Source organism: Ornithorhynchus anatinus, chromosome 17 (genome assembly GCF_004115215.2).
Source record: "Ornithorhynchus anatinus isolate Pmale09 chromosome 17, mOrnAna1.pri.v4, whole genome shotgun sequence".
Lineage (NCBI taxonomy): Eukaryota > Metazoa > Chordata > Mammalia > Monotremata > Ornithorhynchidae > Ornithorhynchus > Ornithorhynchus anatinus.
Genome location: NC_041744.1, coordinates 20,746,480 through 20,760,639, shown reverse-complemented (window position 1 = coordinate 20,760,639; position 14,160 = coordinate 20,746,480). Strand labels below are relative to the sequence as shown.

The 14,160-nt window shown below is 55.7% G+C and overlaps 1 protein-coding gene across 5 annotated transcripts in view; it reads right to left on the bottom strand.

The window, feature by feature from the left end:
• The window catches only part of ITSN1 (intersectin 1), a 133,549-nt gene that overhangs the window by 6,211 nt on the left and 113,178 nt on the right, over positions 1-14,160 (bottom strand). For all 5 annotated transcript variants that reach the window (XM_029082331.2, XM_029082335.2, XM_029082336.2 and 2 more), the window contains 10 exons: positions 8,855-8,976; positions 7,596-7,702; positions 6,964-7,147; positions 5,636-5,734; positions 4,669-4,836; positions 4,019-4,231; positions 2,185-2,306; positions 1,204-1,286; positions 706-789; positions 254-427 (listed from right to left, as the gene is read on the bottom strand). In XM_029082331.2, the coding sequence (XP_028938164.1) occupies positions 254-427; positions 706-789; positions 1,204-1,286; positions 2,185-2,306; positions 4,019-4,231; positions 4,669-4,836; positions 5,636-5,734; positions 6,964-7,147; positions 7,596-7,702; positions 8,855-8,976 (1,356 nt within the window). The remainder of the gene's footprint in view (positions 1-253; positions 428-705; positions 790-1,203; positions 1,287-2,184; positions 2,307-4,018; positions 4,232-4,668; positions 4,837-5,635; positions 5,735-6,963; positions 7,148-7,595; positions 7,703-8,854; positions 8,977-14,160) is intronic.

Genomic DNA, 14,160 nt, shown 5'->3' with positions numbered 1-14,160 from the left:
CGGGACAGACTGACAGTCCTTGCAAACGGAGTTCTGGATTCTCCCTCCTACCTCTCCCACCACTGCCCCATACAGGGCTCGGTCAGTGCCGTGGGTGAACGACGGATCGATCTATCCCCAGTTCCGGCGCCCGCTCCCCATCCTCCCCCAGTCCCGCCTGGCCTCGCTCCCTTCCTGAGTCGCCTCGGGCTCTGCTGCCTTCCCGTCCCCTAGGGGCCCGGGGCAGGGCGGGTGAACCCCGCTTCCTCCTCACCGTCCGGGGAGAACTGGTCCCGCTCGAAGACGGTGATGCACAGCACGTCCTGCTCCAGGTCTTTGATGAAGAACTGGCAGTTGGAGTTCCACTTGGGGCTCAGCGTGTCCTGGATGGTCTTGGTGATGTGGCACTGGGAGCCCATGGTCACCTCGCAGTAAGGGTTGCTCTTTCCTGCGGGGCACAAGCTCGTGTGGACATTCGGGCCTTGTGGAAGGGGACAGTGTCCCGCTGTACTTGGGTACAGTCGTACAGGAGCCCGGGGACAGGCGACTGTGGACTACTGTACCTGGATTCAGCTGTAAGGTTGGCTCCTAAAGGGTTGGGGGTGAGGACGGGATGAAGGGTACAGTTGGTATGGAGACAATGAATTGGATATGGGGCATTTGGGCAGTGGGGGTGGGGGTTTTGGGCATCCGGACTCTTGGGGGGAAATCAAGGCGCGGCCTTACCGTGTGAGCGGCAGGGCTTTAACTCAATTCCTTCCACCACGTTCACCATCAGCCTGCCAATGCCTGTGGCCCTCTGGGAGCGCACTAAAAGGGTGAGCGGGGGAGATCCGGGAGAGGGAAGAAAAAGGGAAGAGAGGTGAAGAGGGGAGATAGACAGGAGAGAGGACAGAGGGGAGGGAGGAAAGAGGGGAGAGGAAAGAGGGGAGAGATGAGAGAAGTCATCCTCACTGGCCTCTGCCCGGGGCCTCCCCAGGCCCAGTGGTTGCCACATGACTACCATCCCCCCATTCCTCCAATTCCCTCCTTACCCTCCCATATTCATCTAGAAGCAACAACCGGAGCTCACCTACAGACCTCTGGGAAAATGGTTGAATGTCCTCTGGGTGGTCCAGCCCCGTTCCCCCCACCCCAGACCACCCTGCCCCAATTTTCCCGGCCCATTTCCCTTTGCCCCAAAGACCCCATCCCAAGCCGGGGAGGTTTCCGTTCCACCCTTACCTAAGTAAGCCTTTTCCCTCTTCTTTTTCTCCGTCTCTATGTACAGTTCGGAAGCGGCTTTAATCTTCTGCACCCAGGCCGTCCTTAGAGGAGACGGGACAGTTGCCAAATACAGCGAGGGCCGGGGACCCACCGACACCCTTGTGCCGCCGACCCGGTCCCCGGAGCTCCCCTCGGCGTGACCGAGCTAAGTCCGGGCCGTGGCCGGTGAGCGGGCCGGGAGAGAGGCTCCTACAGGGTCAGGAAGTGAAGTCGGGCCTCACACCCTGAATTCACACTCTCAAGCTTGGGGGCCACCCTCAGTTGGCTCCATCCGTCGTCTGTCTACGAGTACTCTCTCTTCGACTCCAGGGCCACGATTCTAAGCTCTCAGGTGCTGCGGGCTCGACCCCTTATGACCCTCTCCACTAGACCGTACGCTCCTGGAGGGCAGGGATCGTATTTGCCGATTCTCCCCCCCCGCTTAAGTACGGTGCTCCGCTCAGGGTAGGAGCTCAGTAAGTACGATGGACGGACTTCCCGGAGCCCTCCTCTCTGTGACCGGAGCCATCTGCCCCAGCGAGGCAGGGCCTGAGGTGGGTCCCCAGCCCCCCGCTCCCCCCAAGTCTGCCCCTCACGAGCGGAGAGGCGGAATGCCCCGGAACAACCGTGGGAACCCGGGGAAGGCGGTGACCACTGACAGCGAGGGTGGACGGAAGGGCGTTTCAGCCACGTGATGAGAACCGATCCCTTGCGGCGATGTTTGCGTCCGATTCCCCTCCCTTTCATCCCGCTGGAAGCCTCTGGAAGGTCGGGAACCGGGGATCAGACCACCACCTTTTCCCTTCCTCCAGAATTCGGTATAATGTCGGCATAAGTCAGAAATGAAGACTTATAATGCGGCAAGCCCCGGAGGGAGGTGGAGGGGGGTTAAGGGGGTACGAGGGTGTGTGGGCACGGGACTGGGGAGGGGGAGTAGGGAGGGAAGAGGCGGGGTCTCACCTCTCATTGATGCTTTCGGCCCTGAGGGTGTAGACCCGGTCGATGTGGGAGATGTGGAAGATGGGCTCGTCTCCGGAGGGGTCGGTCGGCAGCTTGACCAGGACCTCGTTCAGGAAAATGGGCTGGAAGAGAGGGCACGCAAAGGGTGGAAGGAGTCCCGAGCCATCACGTTTGCTCCGATCCTTCTCATCCTTCTCCCCAGCGGGGTGGCCAGTCAGTCAGTCGTATTTACTGAGCGCTAATTGGGTGCAGAGCACCGTACTAAGCACTTGGGAGAGTACAACAGAACGATATTTTTTATGAGTGGTGGCTCATGCCCCTCGACAGTCCTTCTCCCCGGCAGAAACCCACACCTTCAAGGCGCTCTCTTCACCCCTCGTCTCTGGCCACAGAAATTCATTCATTCATTCAATTGTATTTAATAATAATAAAAATAATGTTGGTATTTGTTAAGCGCTTCCTATGAGCAGAGCACTGTTCTAAGCGCTGGGGGAGATACAGGGTCATCAGGTCATCCCACGTGAGGCTCACAGTTAATCTCCATTTTACAGATGAGGTAACCGAGGCCCAGAGAAGTTAAGTGACTTGCCCCGAGTCACACAGCTGACAAGCGGCAGAGCCGGGAGTCGAAACCATGACCTCTGACTCCCAAGCCCAGGCTCTTTCCACTGAGCCACGCTGCTTCCCTAGCCACGCTGATTGAGCACTTACTGTGTGCAGAACACTGTACTAAGCGCTTGGGAAGTAAAATTCGGCAACAGATAGAGACAACGCCTACCCAACGACGGGCTCACAGTCTAGATGGGGGAGACAATCTAATCCCGCCTCTGCCACTTGTCTGATGCATGACCTGGGGCAAGTCGCTTTGCTTCTCTGTGCCTCAGTTTCCTCATCTGTAAAAGGAGGATTCAATTCCTGATCTCCTTCCTATTTAGACTGTGAACCCCATGTGGGGCAGAAACTGTGTCTGACATGATTACCTCGAATCGACTCCAGTGCTTAGCACATCGATCGACATATAGTAAGCACTTAGATACCACGATTATTATGAGGAGCAGCGTGGCTCAGTGGAAAGATCCCGGGCTTGGGAGTCAGAGGTCATGTGTTCGAATCCCAGCTCTGCCACTTGTCAGCTGTGTGACTGTGGGCAGGTCACTTCACTTCTCTGTGCCTCGGTTACCTCATCTGTAAAACGGGGATTAACCGTGAGCCTCACGTGGGACACTCCGATTCCCCTGTATCTACCCCAGCGCTTAGAACAGTGCTCTGCACATAGTAAGCGTTTAACAAATACCAACGTTATTATTATTTTCCCAACCGTTTGACAGAGTTACAGGACGTCAACATACACTCCTGGAGGTGACAGGAACTCTGACAGGTCAACTGATCCAGCCCCCTGCCTCCACACCACCCAGAACACGACTTTGATTAGAAACCCCTGCAGATGGAGATCTCCCTTAACCCCCAGCGGGGCCATCCCGGGGGTCTCTCTGTTTCTGCTCCTCAACCTGGGCACCGTACTGACCGAGAACCCTTCCTCCTCATCCCTGGTATGCTATTTATTAAGCGCTAACCATGAGCCAAGCACGGCGTTAAGCACCGGGGTAGACAGAGATGATGAGATCAGACACAACCCCTAATCCACGCAGGGCTCACGATCAAACAGGGAAGGAGAACGGGAGCCTCGCCCCCGTTTTACAGATGAGAAGAGTGAGGCCCAGAGAGGTTAAGTGACGTGCCCGACGTCGCACAGCAGACCCGTGGTGGAGCCTCTGGAGGACCCCAGCTGTCCGCCCGCTCCCTCCCCGGCCCCGGCGCCGGGGCTCCGCCTCACCGTTTTGTACATCTTGTACTGCAGGTTCGACTTGGGGCTGAAGACTTTGTCGGTGCCCGAGGAGCCGAGCGGCTTGATGATCTGGGTCAGCAGGAGGAAGTCGTTGAAGAGGAAGCCGTACAGCTCCTTGTTGCTCTTGGCCTTGTACAGCTTCCCACTGTGCAGGAACTTGCGGGGCCCCAGGCAGTTGGTCACCGAGTTGAAGACCAGTTGCTGAGAATGAAACAGATCCCCCCGGAACGGGAGGGAAGGGCCGGGGTCCGGAGAGGCCGGTAGGCGGGAATTCGGCGCTAAACCCGAGGCAATCGCTCCCCGCCTTTCGGGGGGTATCTGTTAAGCGCCTGCTGTGTGCCCGGCCCCGTACTGAGCGCTGGGGTAGATACGAGATCACGAGGCTGGACATACGATTTTACCCCATTTTACAGATGAGGCGACTGAGGCAGATAGAAGTGACTCGCCCAAGGTGACACAGCAGACAAGCGGCTGAGCGGGGATTAGAACCCAGGTCATTCCGACTCCCAGGCCTGTGTCTTATCCACTAGGCCACGCCGCTTCCTTAAGGTCCCATCGCTGAGAGCGGGCAGGGGGAAGGGCACCGTTTCCAATTCCCCAGTGCCACACCGGCAGCCTGGAGCCCGCGGGGCTCCTACCTCCGAGAGGCCTTCACACTGTACGTGGGCCTGGATCCACTCCAGCCGGTCCGAGTTCTCCTTCTCCCGCACGCCCTCGTTGACTTGGGAGCACAGCTCCTCCGCCTTCTCCAGGGCCAGCTTCAGGTGGCAGTGGTCGGGGTGGTTTTCGGGCGTGTTTTCCAGGATCTGCGGGCGAGAAGAAGACGGCTGGGCCTCACTCGCTCGGGGTGGACGACGTTCGCTTACACAGGCCGGCCCCCGCGGAAAAGGGGAGGGATACATGGTCCCTGCCCTAGGAGACCTGACAGTCCAATGTGGGAAGACGGGAGGCGTGCACGCTTTCTCTCTCTCTCTCTCCCTCCGTGACTGGGCGCTGCAGGGATGCGCAGGGAGAGGAGGCACAGCCCCTGCCCTCGAGGGGCTGACGGTCGAATGGGAATGACACATAAGATATAGCGAGGTCGAAATTCCCAACGGTAACGAAGCACGAGCAACAGAAGCGTTGTGACGGTAACCTAAGTGCACAGTGAGCGGGGGGCGGCGGGAAAGAGGCCGCAATTAGCCGAAATAACTCGCTCAGCTTCACCCCGCCGCTCGGTTCCAAAGCCCAAAGCTCAACCCAGCCAAGGGCGGTGACCTCCACGCTGACCTGAGGCGGACCGGCTGACCGCGCCTAAGGAGACCGCCCGCTGCAGCCCGCGTCCCCCATCTCCCTCCAGCGGCTGGAGCGGTGGACGATCGACCCATTCGTTCGATGGGGTCAGAACAAGGGGTTGGGGGCAGTGCGGGGGGCGGGTCTCATCTCTTCAATCCATCAGTGGCATTTATTGAGCACTTACCGGATACAGAACACCACACTAAGAACACGGGAGAAGACGGCGGAGTCGGTAGCCACGTTCCCCGCCCGCAAGGAGCTCGTAGCTTCTACAAGACCCGAAGCCCCCAGATACCTCCGACCCCACGACCCCCGTCAACGGGCACTTACGTTTTTAATGATGAGGGGGTATCTGGTCACCCGCTGCATGGGCTTCAGGATGAAGCTGGACAGGGGCATCCCTTTACAGCGGGGGTCCATGGCCAGTCTCTGTAACAGCAGAGAGGGCACCCGCTCAGGCTGCAGACTTCCAGAGATCACACATCCCTTCAAGTAGCAAGAAGGCCCGCGAGATCTGTCAAGAGCAGCAGCCTCCTCCCCAAGTGGCACGCGGGTCTCCCCATTTGAAGGATGATCGATCAATCCTATTTGGTGAGCGCTTACTGGGTGCGGAGCACCGTACTAAGTGCTCGGGAGAGGACGATACGACAGAGTTGGCAGACACGTTCCCCGCCCACGGTGAGCTAGGAAACCGGGGCTCGGAGAGGTTAAGTGGCTTGCCGATCAACTGCCGCTATTATCATCATTACTGTTAGAAACAGCGTGGCCTAGTGGAATCAGAGGACCTGGGTTCTAATCGCGGTTCTGCCGACTGCCGGCTCTGTGACCCGAGGTAAGTCACTTGACTTCTCTGTGCTTCAGGTTCCTCAACTGTGACCGTGGCCAAATCACTTCACTTTTCTGTGCCTCCCTCCTACTGAAGACTCTGAACTCCATGTGGGACGGGGACTCTGTCCAACCTGATTAACCTGTACATACCCCAGTGTTTAGAATAGTGCTTGGCACACAAAAACTGCTTAATAAATGCCATTACTATTATTGTTGTTAGGAAAATATAAACACTGAACTCCCTATCTAGTGGCTCATTTTTTTCAGTTGCAGAATTTTTAAAGGGCTCACTACGTGCTAAGCACTGGGGGACATGCTCGGTTATGAGATCGGTCACCATCCCTGTCCCACACAAGGCTCGCAACTTAGTTTATCCCCATTATCAAATGAGGAAACTGAGGCCCAGAGAGATTAGGTGACTTCTCTAAGTTTCTCACAAGGCCAGGAGCAGCGCTGAGACCAACTGGGTCTCCTGACTTCAATTCCTGCGCTCTTCCCACTAGGCCCCACTGTCTCCCCAGATTATGAGCATCTCGGATTTTCTATACGCGACTCCTTCCTTCTAGGATGCCCGTCTCTTGCCCTACAGCCCATTCTAAATAGATCCGAGGGAGGCTGATGTCTTAGCAGGTCCGAGAAGGTCTAACCTAAAACCTCCATTAATGAGATCGACCCCTCTCAGGGTCTCACACCTGCAGAGTTCCCAGTACTCCACCAGTCTCGACCTCGAGGAGTTTACAGTTTAGCGGGCTTTACCTCTTAAGCCGAGTGACGCTCGATGATAGCCGACAGAAATCCTACTTGCTGGCAGAGGAGGCAGAGGGGCTTACCTTGACGAACTCCTTGAACTCGGGGACTTCGTCGGTCTTCTGCTGGATGAGGGCGGCCCCGTTGAGCTGGCAGCTGCAGAAGCGGATGTACGGCTGCATGTGCGGCAGCTGGGCCGTGAGGATGTCGCCGATCATTTTCACGGGCATCCTCTCCCCCGACATCTTCTTCCGCACCCTCAGGGCCCTGCACCCGGAACGGGAGCCGTTAGCTACCCCCCGACGGGCCGGAACACCGGCCGGGGACCGGGGATCGTTTTCCGGAGGGGGTCGAAAGGACCGGCAATGGAGCCAGCTGGGACTCGGCTGCCCCTTAATGTTTATTCTCGGGCTAAGGACACCTCCTCCAGGAAGCTTGTCCCAATTCCCCCCATCCCCTGCTCAGTCAGCCAATCGAGAGAACAGGACACGAATCCCCGTTTCACAGATGAGAAAACGGAGGCACAGGGAAGTGAACTTGCCCGAGGTCATACTGCAAAATGACAGAGCCAAGATTCAAACCCAGATCTACTGACTCCAAGCCCCCCGCTCTTTCCACTGGACCACACTGCTTTGGAGGTGAGCGATGGAAGGAGAGTGTGTGAGCAAGAGAGTAACTCAGCGAAGAGAGAGGCTGAGGGAGAGAAGCAGCTTACTTCAGTAGTTTGATGTTACACATTATCAGCTCCTTCCAGTTGACAAAAATCATGGCCACCTCCTTTTCCGTCAGCAGCTCGGATTCCATTAGGGGTTTCTGAAAGACCTGCAGGGGCAGAAAACAAGAGTCAGCACGACACCGCGAAAGCTTCCATCAGGCCTCCCCAGCCTGTCAACTTATCCGCCCGGGTGGCTAACGGCCCCAAGGCCCCGCTGAGCCTCAACAGCGGGTGGTCCACCGGAAACCTTCGGCGGGGGAGGGAAGTCCCGTGGCGTCTCAAAGGAACCAGTCGATTCCCACGCCAGAACTCGCGTTTAGCACGTTCCCAATTGGTTGCGGGACCAAGTTAAGATGGGGTCCTGAGACAGTGATGAGGGGTCTGACGGTGAGAAAAACTGTTTCGGGCAAAAAGTCTCGGAGAGAGCTGGGGGGCCCGCAGCAAGCTGGGACCCCTACGTGACGCGTGACCAGAGTTCTGTCCCAGTAGCCACCAAGGACTCCCGGGCCAGGAGAGGGAAGCCTTTGACTAGGACAACCGGGCCTTCTTCAGCCATCGCCCTATCTCCTTTTCACTTCCCTCTGGGGGCACCTGCAGTTCACATCTCTCTCTCCCGCCTCAGGCCCGCCTCCTCGGGTCTTAAAGAAGCTTCCCCTTTGTGGCTCAAGCGCCGCCTCCATTTTGTGCCATCCGTCATCCTGCATTATCGGCATCACCATTCCCCTCAACTGAACAGTGACCCGGCCGGGTTATCCCTCTACAGAGAAGCAGCGTGGCTCAGTGGAAAGAGCACGGGCTTTGGAGTCAGGGCTCATGAGTTCGAATCCCAGCTCTGCCACTTGTCAGCTGTGTGACTGTGGGCAAGTCACTTAACTTCTCTGTGCCTCAGTTCCCTCATCTGTAAAATGGGGATTAAGACTGTGAGCCCCACATGGGATAACCTGATTCCCCTATGTCTACCCCAGCGCTTAGAACAGTGCTCGGCACATAGTAAGCGCTTAACAAATACCAATATTATTATTATTATTATTATTACAAAGCCAAAAATCACCAGTGAAGTCTTCCCTAACTCCAAAGAGTTGCCGGACACGAGCAACGGATCTCCTCTTCGTAAGGCCCTCTCCCTAAAGGATTCTCTCCGTCCCTGAAGCGACGGCATCACGCTCCAGTCCCGTATAAGGATGACGGCCAGAGGAAAACTGTCAGAGAGAGGGTTTTTCCCCTCAAACGTCCCACTCCCCCATCCCTCCTTGCTTTACCTCTGTGACTAGCTGCAGGTCATTAACGTAATTCTCTTCGGTCAGGATCAGCTCGTGGATGTAGCCCTGGCGCTTCCTTTCCGTAGGGGTCAGCATGTCCAGCAGATGCAAGTCCGCGCACCCTGGAAGACACAAGGGCAGGGGAGAATTGGTTCCGGGTCACTGCTCTGCCAACGACCTTTTGGCTCGGGGGGCCCGTCCCAGCCTGGCTCTCGGCTCCCGTTACCTCGCGAAGCTGAAAAGAAATCGACGGTCCAGATCTGGGTTAGTGTGCACGTCCACAGGGAATCTACGGCCTTCTCAAAGGGCCTCACACTGAAACCGAAAACCGAAGGCTCTCGCACGGCCGGATCTCTTTCCACCTTGTCCATCGCCGGAGGTGAAAGCGGTCACGCAATCCCAAACTCCGATTTTCCAGTTTGTGTGCCGGTTTCACCACTGAATCCTACAGCCAGGTGGGGCCTCGAGAGATCCTCCGATCCGGGTCCCGGCCTCCAGGCCGGGGAGGTTTTCTTCTCGTCGAGACACCCCGAGATGGAAAAACCACCTCCTCGGCTTCTTTTTCCTGTGTTTTAACCCCTTGATAGTCGGGAGATTGTTCCAACTATCCGGTCGAAGTCTCTCCAGCTTCCGCCCGAGCCCTTTTCCTCTTGTTCGGTCTTCTGCGGGCATGGAAAATTCTCTTCATACAGCAGCTCAAAGTCTTGAAGACAGTTATGAAGTTGCCCCCCAAACCTTCTCCCAACCGGAACAATGCTAATTTCTTTAATCTCCGATGGGTTTTGATCTTAGGGTGGGGTGGGTCGGCGGGAGGCACGTTCCCTGGGCCTCGTGCCGGGGGCTGCATTAAGAGAGGTGAGTTTGTCTCGGATGGGATGGGGGCGGCATCTGCGAGGCTATATTACATACAGCTGGGGGGACGCTCTTCAGCCACAGAGGAAGCGACCCCAACAGACCAGCCCTGCCACCCGGCAACCGCCCCTCTCCCTGGAGTCAGTCAACCGTATTTATCGAGCGCTTACGGTGGGCAGAAGGCTGTACTAAGCTCTTGGGAGAGTACAATACAACAATAAACAGACATATTCTCTGCCCTCACCGAGCTTACAGTCTAGAGGGAAGTCAAAGCGGTGCTAAGGGAGTTGAATTTGCTTCTCCACCCCATCGCACGAAGTGGATTTCCTCAACTTGGTGTGCCCTTCTCTGGCCTTTTTGCCAAACTATGGTCCTCTTCAGCAAACCTTGGCTATAAATCGACCTTCTCCGGGAAGTCTTCCCAGATTAACCTCCCCCAATTGCAATCACTATCATCATCATCATCAATGACAAGCAAAAAGTAGCTCTTCTAGCTCTCTGAAGTATTTACATTTGTGTCAGTCTCTGCCGTCTGGGCCCTCGGGAACCAATGACCTCGATTTGTATTTTAAACCAACTGTGGCTTCTAATAATAGTGTTGTTCCGAAAATGGGATAAAGTGAGATTTTTTTTTAAAAAAGGACACTTTCATTTTAACAAAAAAATATGTCTTTGATAAACCTTACTCTAAGCTCCCTTAAAGTCTGTCTCCCCCTCTAGATTGTCAGCTCCTTGTAGGCGGGGAGGGAGGTCTAGCAACTCGGCTGGATTGTACTCTTCCCAGCACTTAGTAGTCCTCTGGATACAGCAAGCACTCAATAAGTACCATTGATCGACTGAGTGATTGACTATGTACAATCCATGTTTATCCTGTTTAAACACTTGATTGAGCTTAACCACCAGGACCCCAGTCGGTTAAACACGCTCCACTTTCTCCCACTTTACAACTCGTCCGCTTCCAATTCTTCACTAAGCTATTTCGCTAGGGTCTTTCCTTTCTCTTCTCTATTCCAGTTGTATCATGAGCCTCACCCGTCCACTAATCGAAGATCTTCTATTTCTGGGTCTTCCCCCGTTAGACGGTAAATTCCTTGGGGTTCGGCATCTGGGCTTTAGTCTCTATTGCACTCACCCAAGTGTTTAGTACGGTACTTGGGACAAAGCTGGAGCTCGCTTAAAAAAGTACCGATTGATTTCCAACAGCTCGAAATGGCTGCAAATTCCCATTAGAGCACGTGCCGCTTGAAACGGTATTCCGAGCAGTGGAAATCAAGAAGTAGGCCACGGCTCGAAGATGACCGAAGAGATTTGCATCTGGGGCTCTAGATCTGTGGCACGTTTCAGGCACAGCCGGGCCACGGGAAGAAGCAAGAGAGTGTGGATGGTTGCTTGCAATCCATCGTGGCCGCCCACTAATTCTTGCCAATGGGAGGAAGTCTGGCCTAGGAAATATCCCATCAGCACCACTGAGTTCCAGCCTACCGACTCAAGGAAGATAATCCCAGATATAGAGTCTTTGTCCCTAAGGATGAGTCCACTGGATGGGCACGGCTCTTTCCTGAGTGATTTCCTTAGGTGTCTATTCAGACCTTCAGAGCAGAAAAAATCAGGGGAGGAGAGGCGAGGCGGTGGCTCCTTTACCTCGTGGAATGACACCCTCCCGCCTCCATCCCACGCGTTACCCCGCCTCCCAACATGGAAAACTCTAGGAAGCTGGGCTCCGTCTCCAGGTTCCCTCCACTGCCTATCAATCAGTCAATCGATAGTATTTACTGAAGATTAGAACCAAGCACTTTGCTGATGTGAGCCCTGCCCTCAAAGAGCTTACATTCTAGCAGGGGGGGTGCAGATCCCAAATCATTGCGGAAAAGAGGAGAAAGAGAATAGGAAGATGGTTGGATGGATGAATAAATGCACTTAAAAACGTATTCGCACCTTCCTTAGCACTATGATATATAGCCAGATTCAATTACTGACCACTCTAGTTATGCTTCTGTGTGCCGCCTCCTACAGAGTGAAGGTCCTGGGAGCAGGAACCTGTCACTTCTCAATACTGCATTTCTCAAGCACCCAATACAGTATAAACATCAAGTGGGCTCTCAATTAATGCTATTAATACTACCAATAACGATATTCGTTAAGCGCCCCGTGCCAAATGGTGGAGTAGATACAAGATCGTTCGAGTGGCCGCGGTGCTGTCCCACGAAGGGCTCACAGCCTAACACAGAAAGAACAGGTATTTCATTTCCTTTTGACAGATGAAGAAACTGAGACCCCGAGAAGTTAAGTGACTTCCCCAAGGCCACACGGCAGGCAAGTGGCGGAGATGGGATTAGAACCCAGCTCCTCCGACTCCGGTCCCGTGCTATTTCCACTAGGCAACACCGCTCCTCCTCCTATACGCCGATCCCCGGGTGTATATCGGTCACGGGACCGTCTCGCTCAGTCTCCATCCAGAGCCAAACAGTGGTGATTAAGCTCGGAGGTTCTGAGGTGGGGAAAAAAAGAAAGAAAAAGAAAAAGTCCCATATCTTTTTGAGGCTGGGAGACTGCGCTATGTCCTAGGACCTTCTGGAGCCTGGGCAGTTTTGTAAAACAACAAAATCTGAGAGAAGGGAATAGGAGTCACTTACAGTTTCACTGTGGCAGGCAAAAAAATAACCAGCATCTCCTGCTCAGGGATCCTAAAGGCGGATACCCCGGGAGCTGGATGTCTGAGGGATTTGCAGTGAGAAAGAGTCGTGGATCCTCAAAATCAACTTCCAGCAGCCGTGGCTTCCCGGAATATCCCATCCCTCCTGGGGCGGATCGGCCGAGGGATCCTCCTCCCTAGCTTGCTCCCCGCGCTGCTTCCGGACGCTTCGGGCGTTGGCCTGACTGGAGGCGGGGGACCGCATCGGATGACCTTTCGGGTCCGGGAACCGGAGATTCCAACGTTTCGGCGGGTGGCTGGTCAGCGCCGCCTCCCGACGTCTGCTGCTGTTCTCTCCGAGGTCGGCGGCGGGAACTCGAGACCGGGCGGAGGCTCAGATGAGCTGTGCAGGGCCCGTACCCTTGACACGGGGGCTGGAGCATTCCGGGTTGGCTCCCCAGGGCGGCGGGTCTGTAAGAGACAGCAGAGGCTGCTGGGCAACTCTGAGGGGGACCCGGGAGGAGGGGAGAAATGAAGGAGAAGGAAGAAAGGGACAGACCTTTCCGTGAGGCCGTCCTTCGGAAGTTGGGCGAGAAGCTTAGACGAGCAGAGACATCATCTCTTCCCGTCATCTCTAGTGGCTGCCAAATCCAAGACACCCTACTCCTCTTCCTGAAAAACAAGCTCTTCACACCCGATTCACCTTCCTGAGAGGGACCACCCCCGCACCCTTCCCACCTGCAGTGGCTGCTGTGGCATTTTTTTAAGCGCCTGCTGTGTGCTACGTGCTGCACTAAGCGTTGGGGCAGACACCAGATAATCAGGTCCCACGCGGGGGCTCGCGGTCTGAATAGGAGAGGGGAATAAGTATCGAATCCCCATTTTGCCGACGAGGGAACCGAAGCACCGAGGTTAAGCGACTTGTCCGAGGTCACCCGGCAGGTCCGTGGCGGAGCCGGGATTAGAATCCAGGGCCTCTCGCTCCCCGGCCTGTGCTCTTTCCACTGGGCCACACTGCTTCTCCAGCTCCACCCACTGGAGTGGCCAAACCGTCCCATCGGTACCGTGGCATCTTCCATTCGACCGCCGCCCGTCAGATCGACCGACCGGAGAATTAAGAGCACCTACCGAGTGCCTAGTGGATGCAGAGCACATGCCGGGGTACGATAAGACTAGGAGACACGATCCCTGCCCTCGAGGAGCTTACAATCTCACGGATGTCGGGATACGACCACGTGGGATGGCAGTGAGGTGGAGGGTAGCACTGAGTGCTTCAGGCTTCCAGTGTCTACTGAAAGGCTGTAGACCAGGGCATCTGGATTCAGACTCCTCCACTCCAGGGCCATCGTTCCTCTGAGGTCTAGCAGCAATCGTGGTCCCTTAACCGTGAAGCAGAAACACATTCCCCACACCGACATCAGCTCCGAGAAATCCCGGTCCAGTTTAGAGAAGCGAGAGGGTCCAAGAAACCCACCAGACGCCATCAAACTCCAAGCGTCTTCCTCCTCCCGGGCTCTCGGAGGTTTCACGCCGCGGGGTCCTAGGCGCGCTGGGCAAATCCGCGGCGCGGTCTTCTGAGAACACAGATCCGTTGGAACCCTGAGTGGAACGTCAAGAATGAATCTCGACCCACAGTCCGCTCGCCGCTTTGCTCACGTGCCGTCACCTGGCGGATGACCCGACTTTTAGGTGAGCTCTGTGCTAAGGGCTGGGGAGACGCAACCCCATCGGATCAGACACGGTCCCCGTCCCCCACGGGGCTCACGGTCTAAGGGGGAGGGAGAGCAGATATTTAACCTCCATCTTACAGATGAGGAAACTG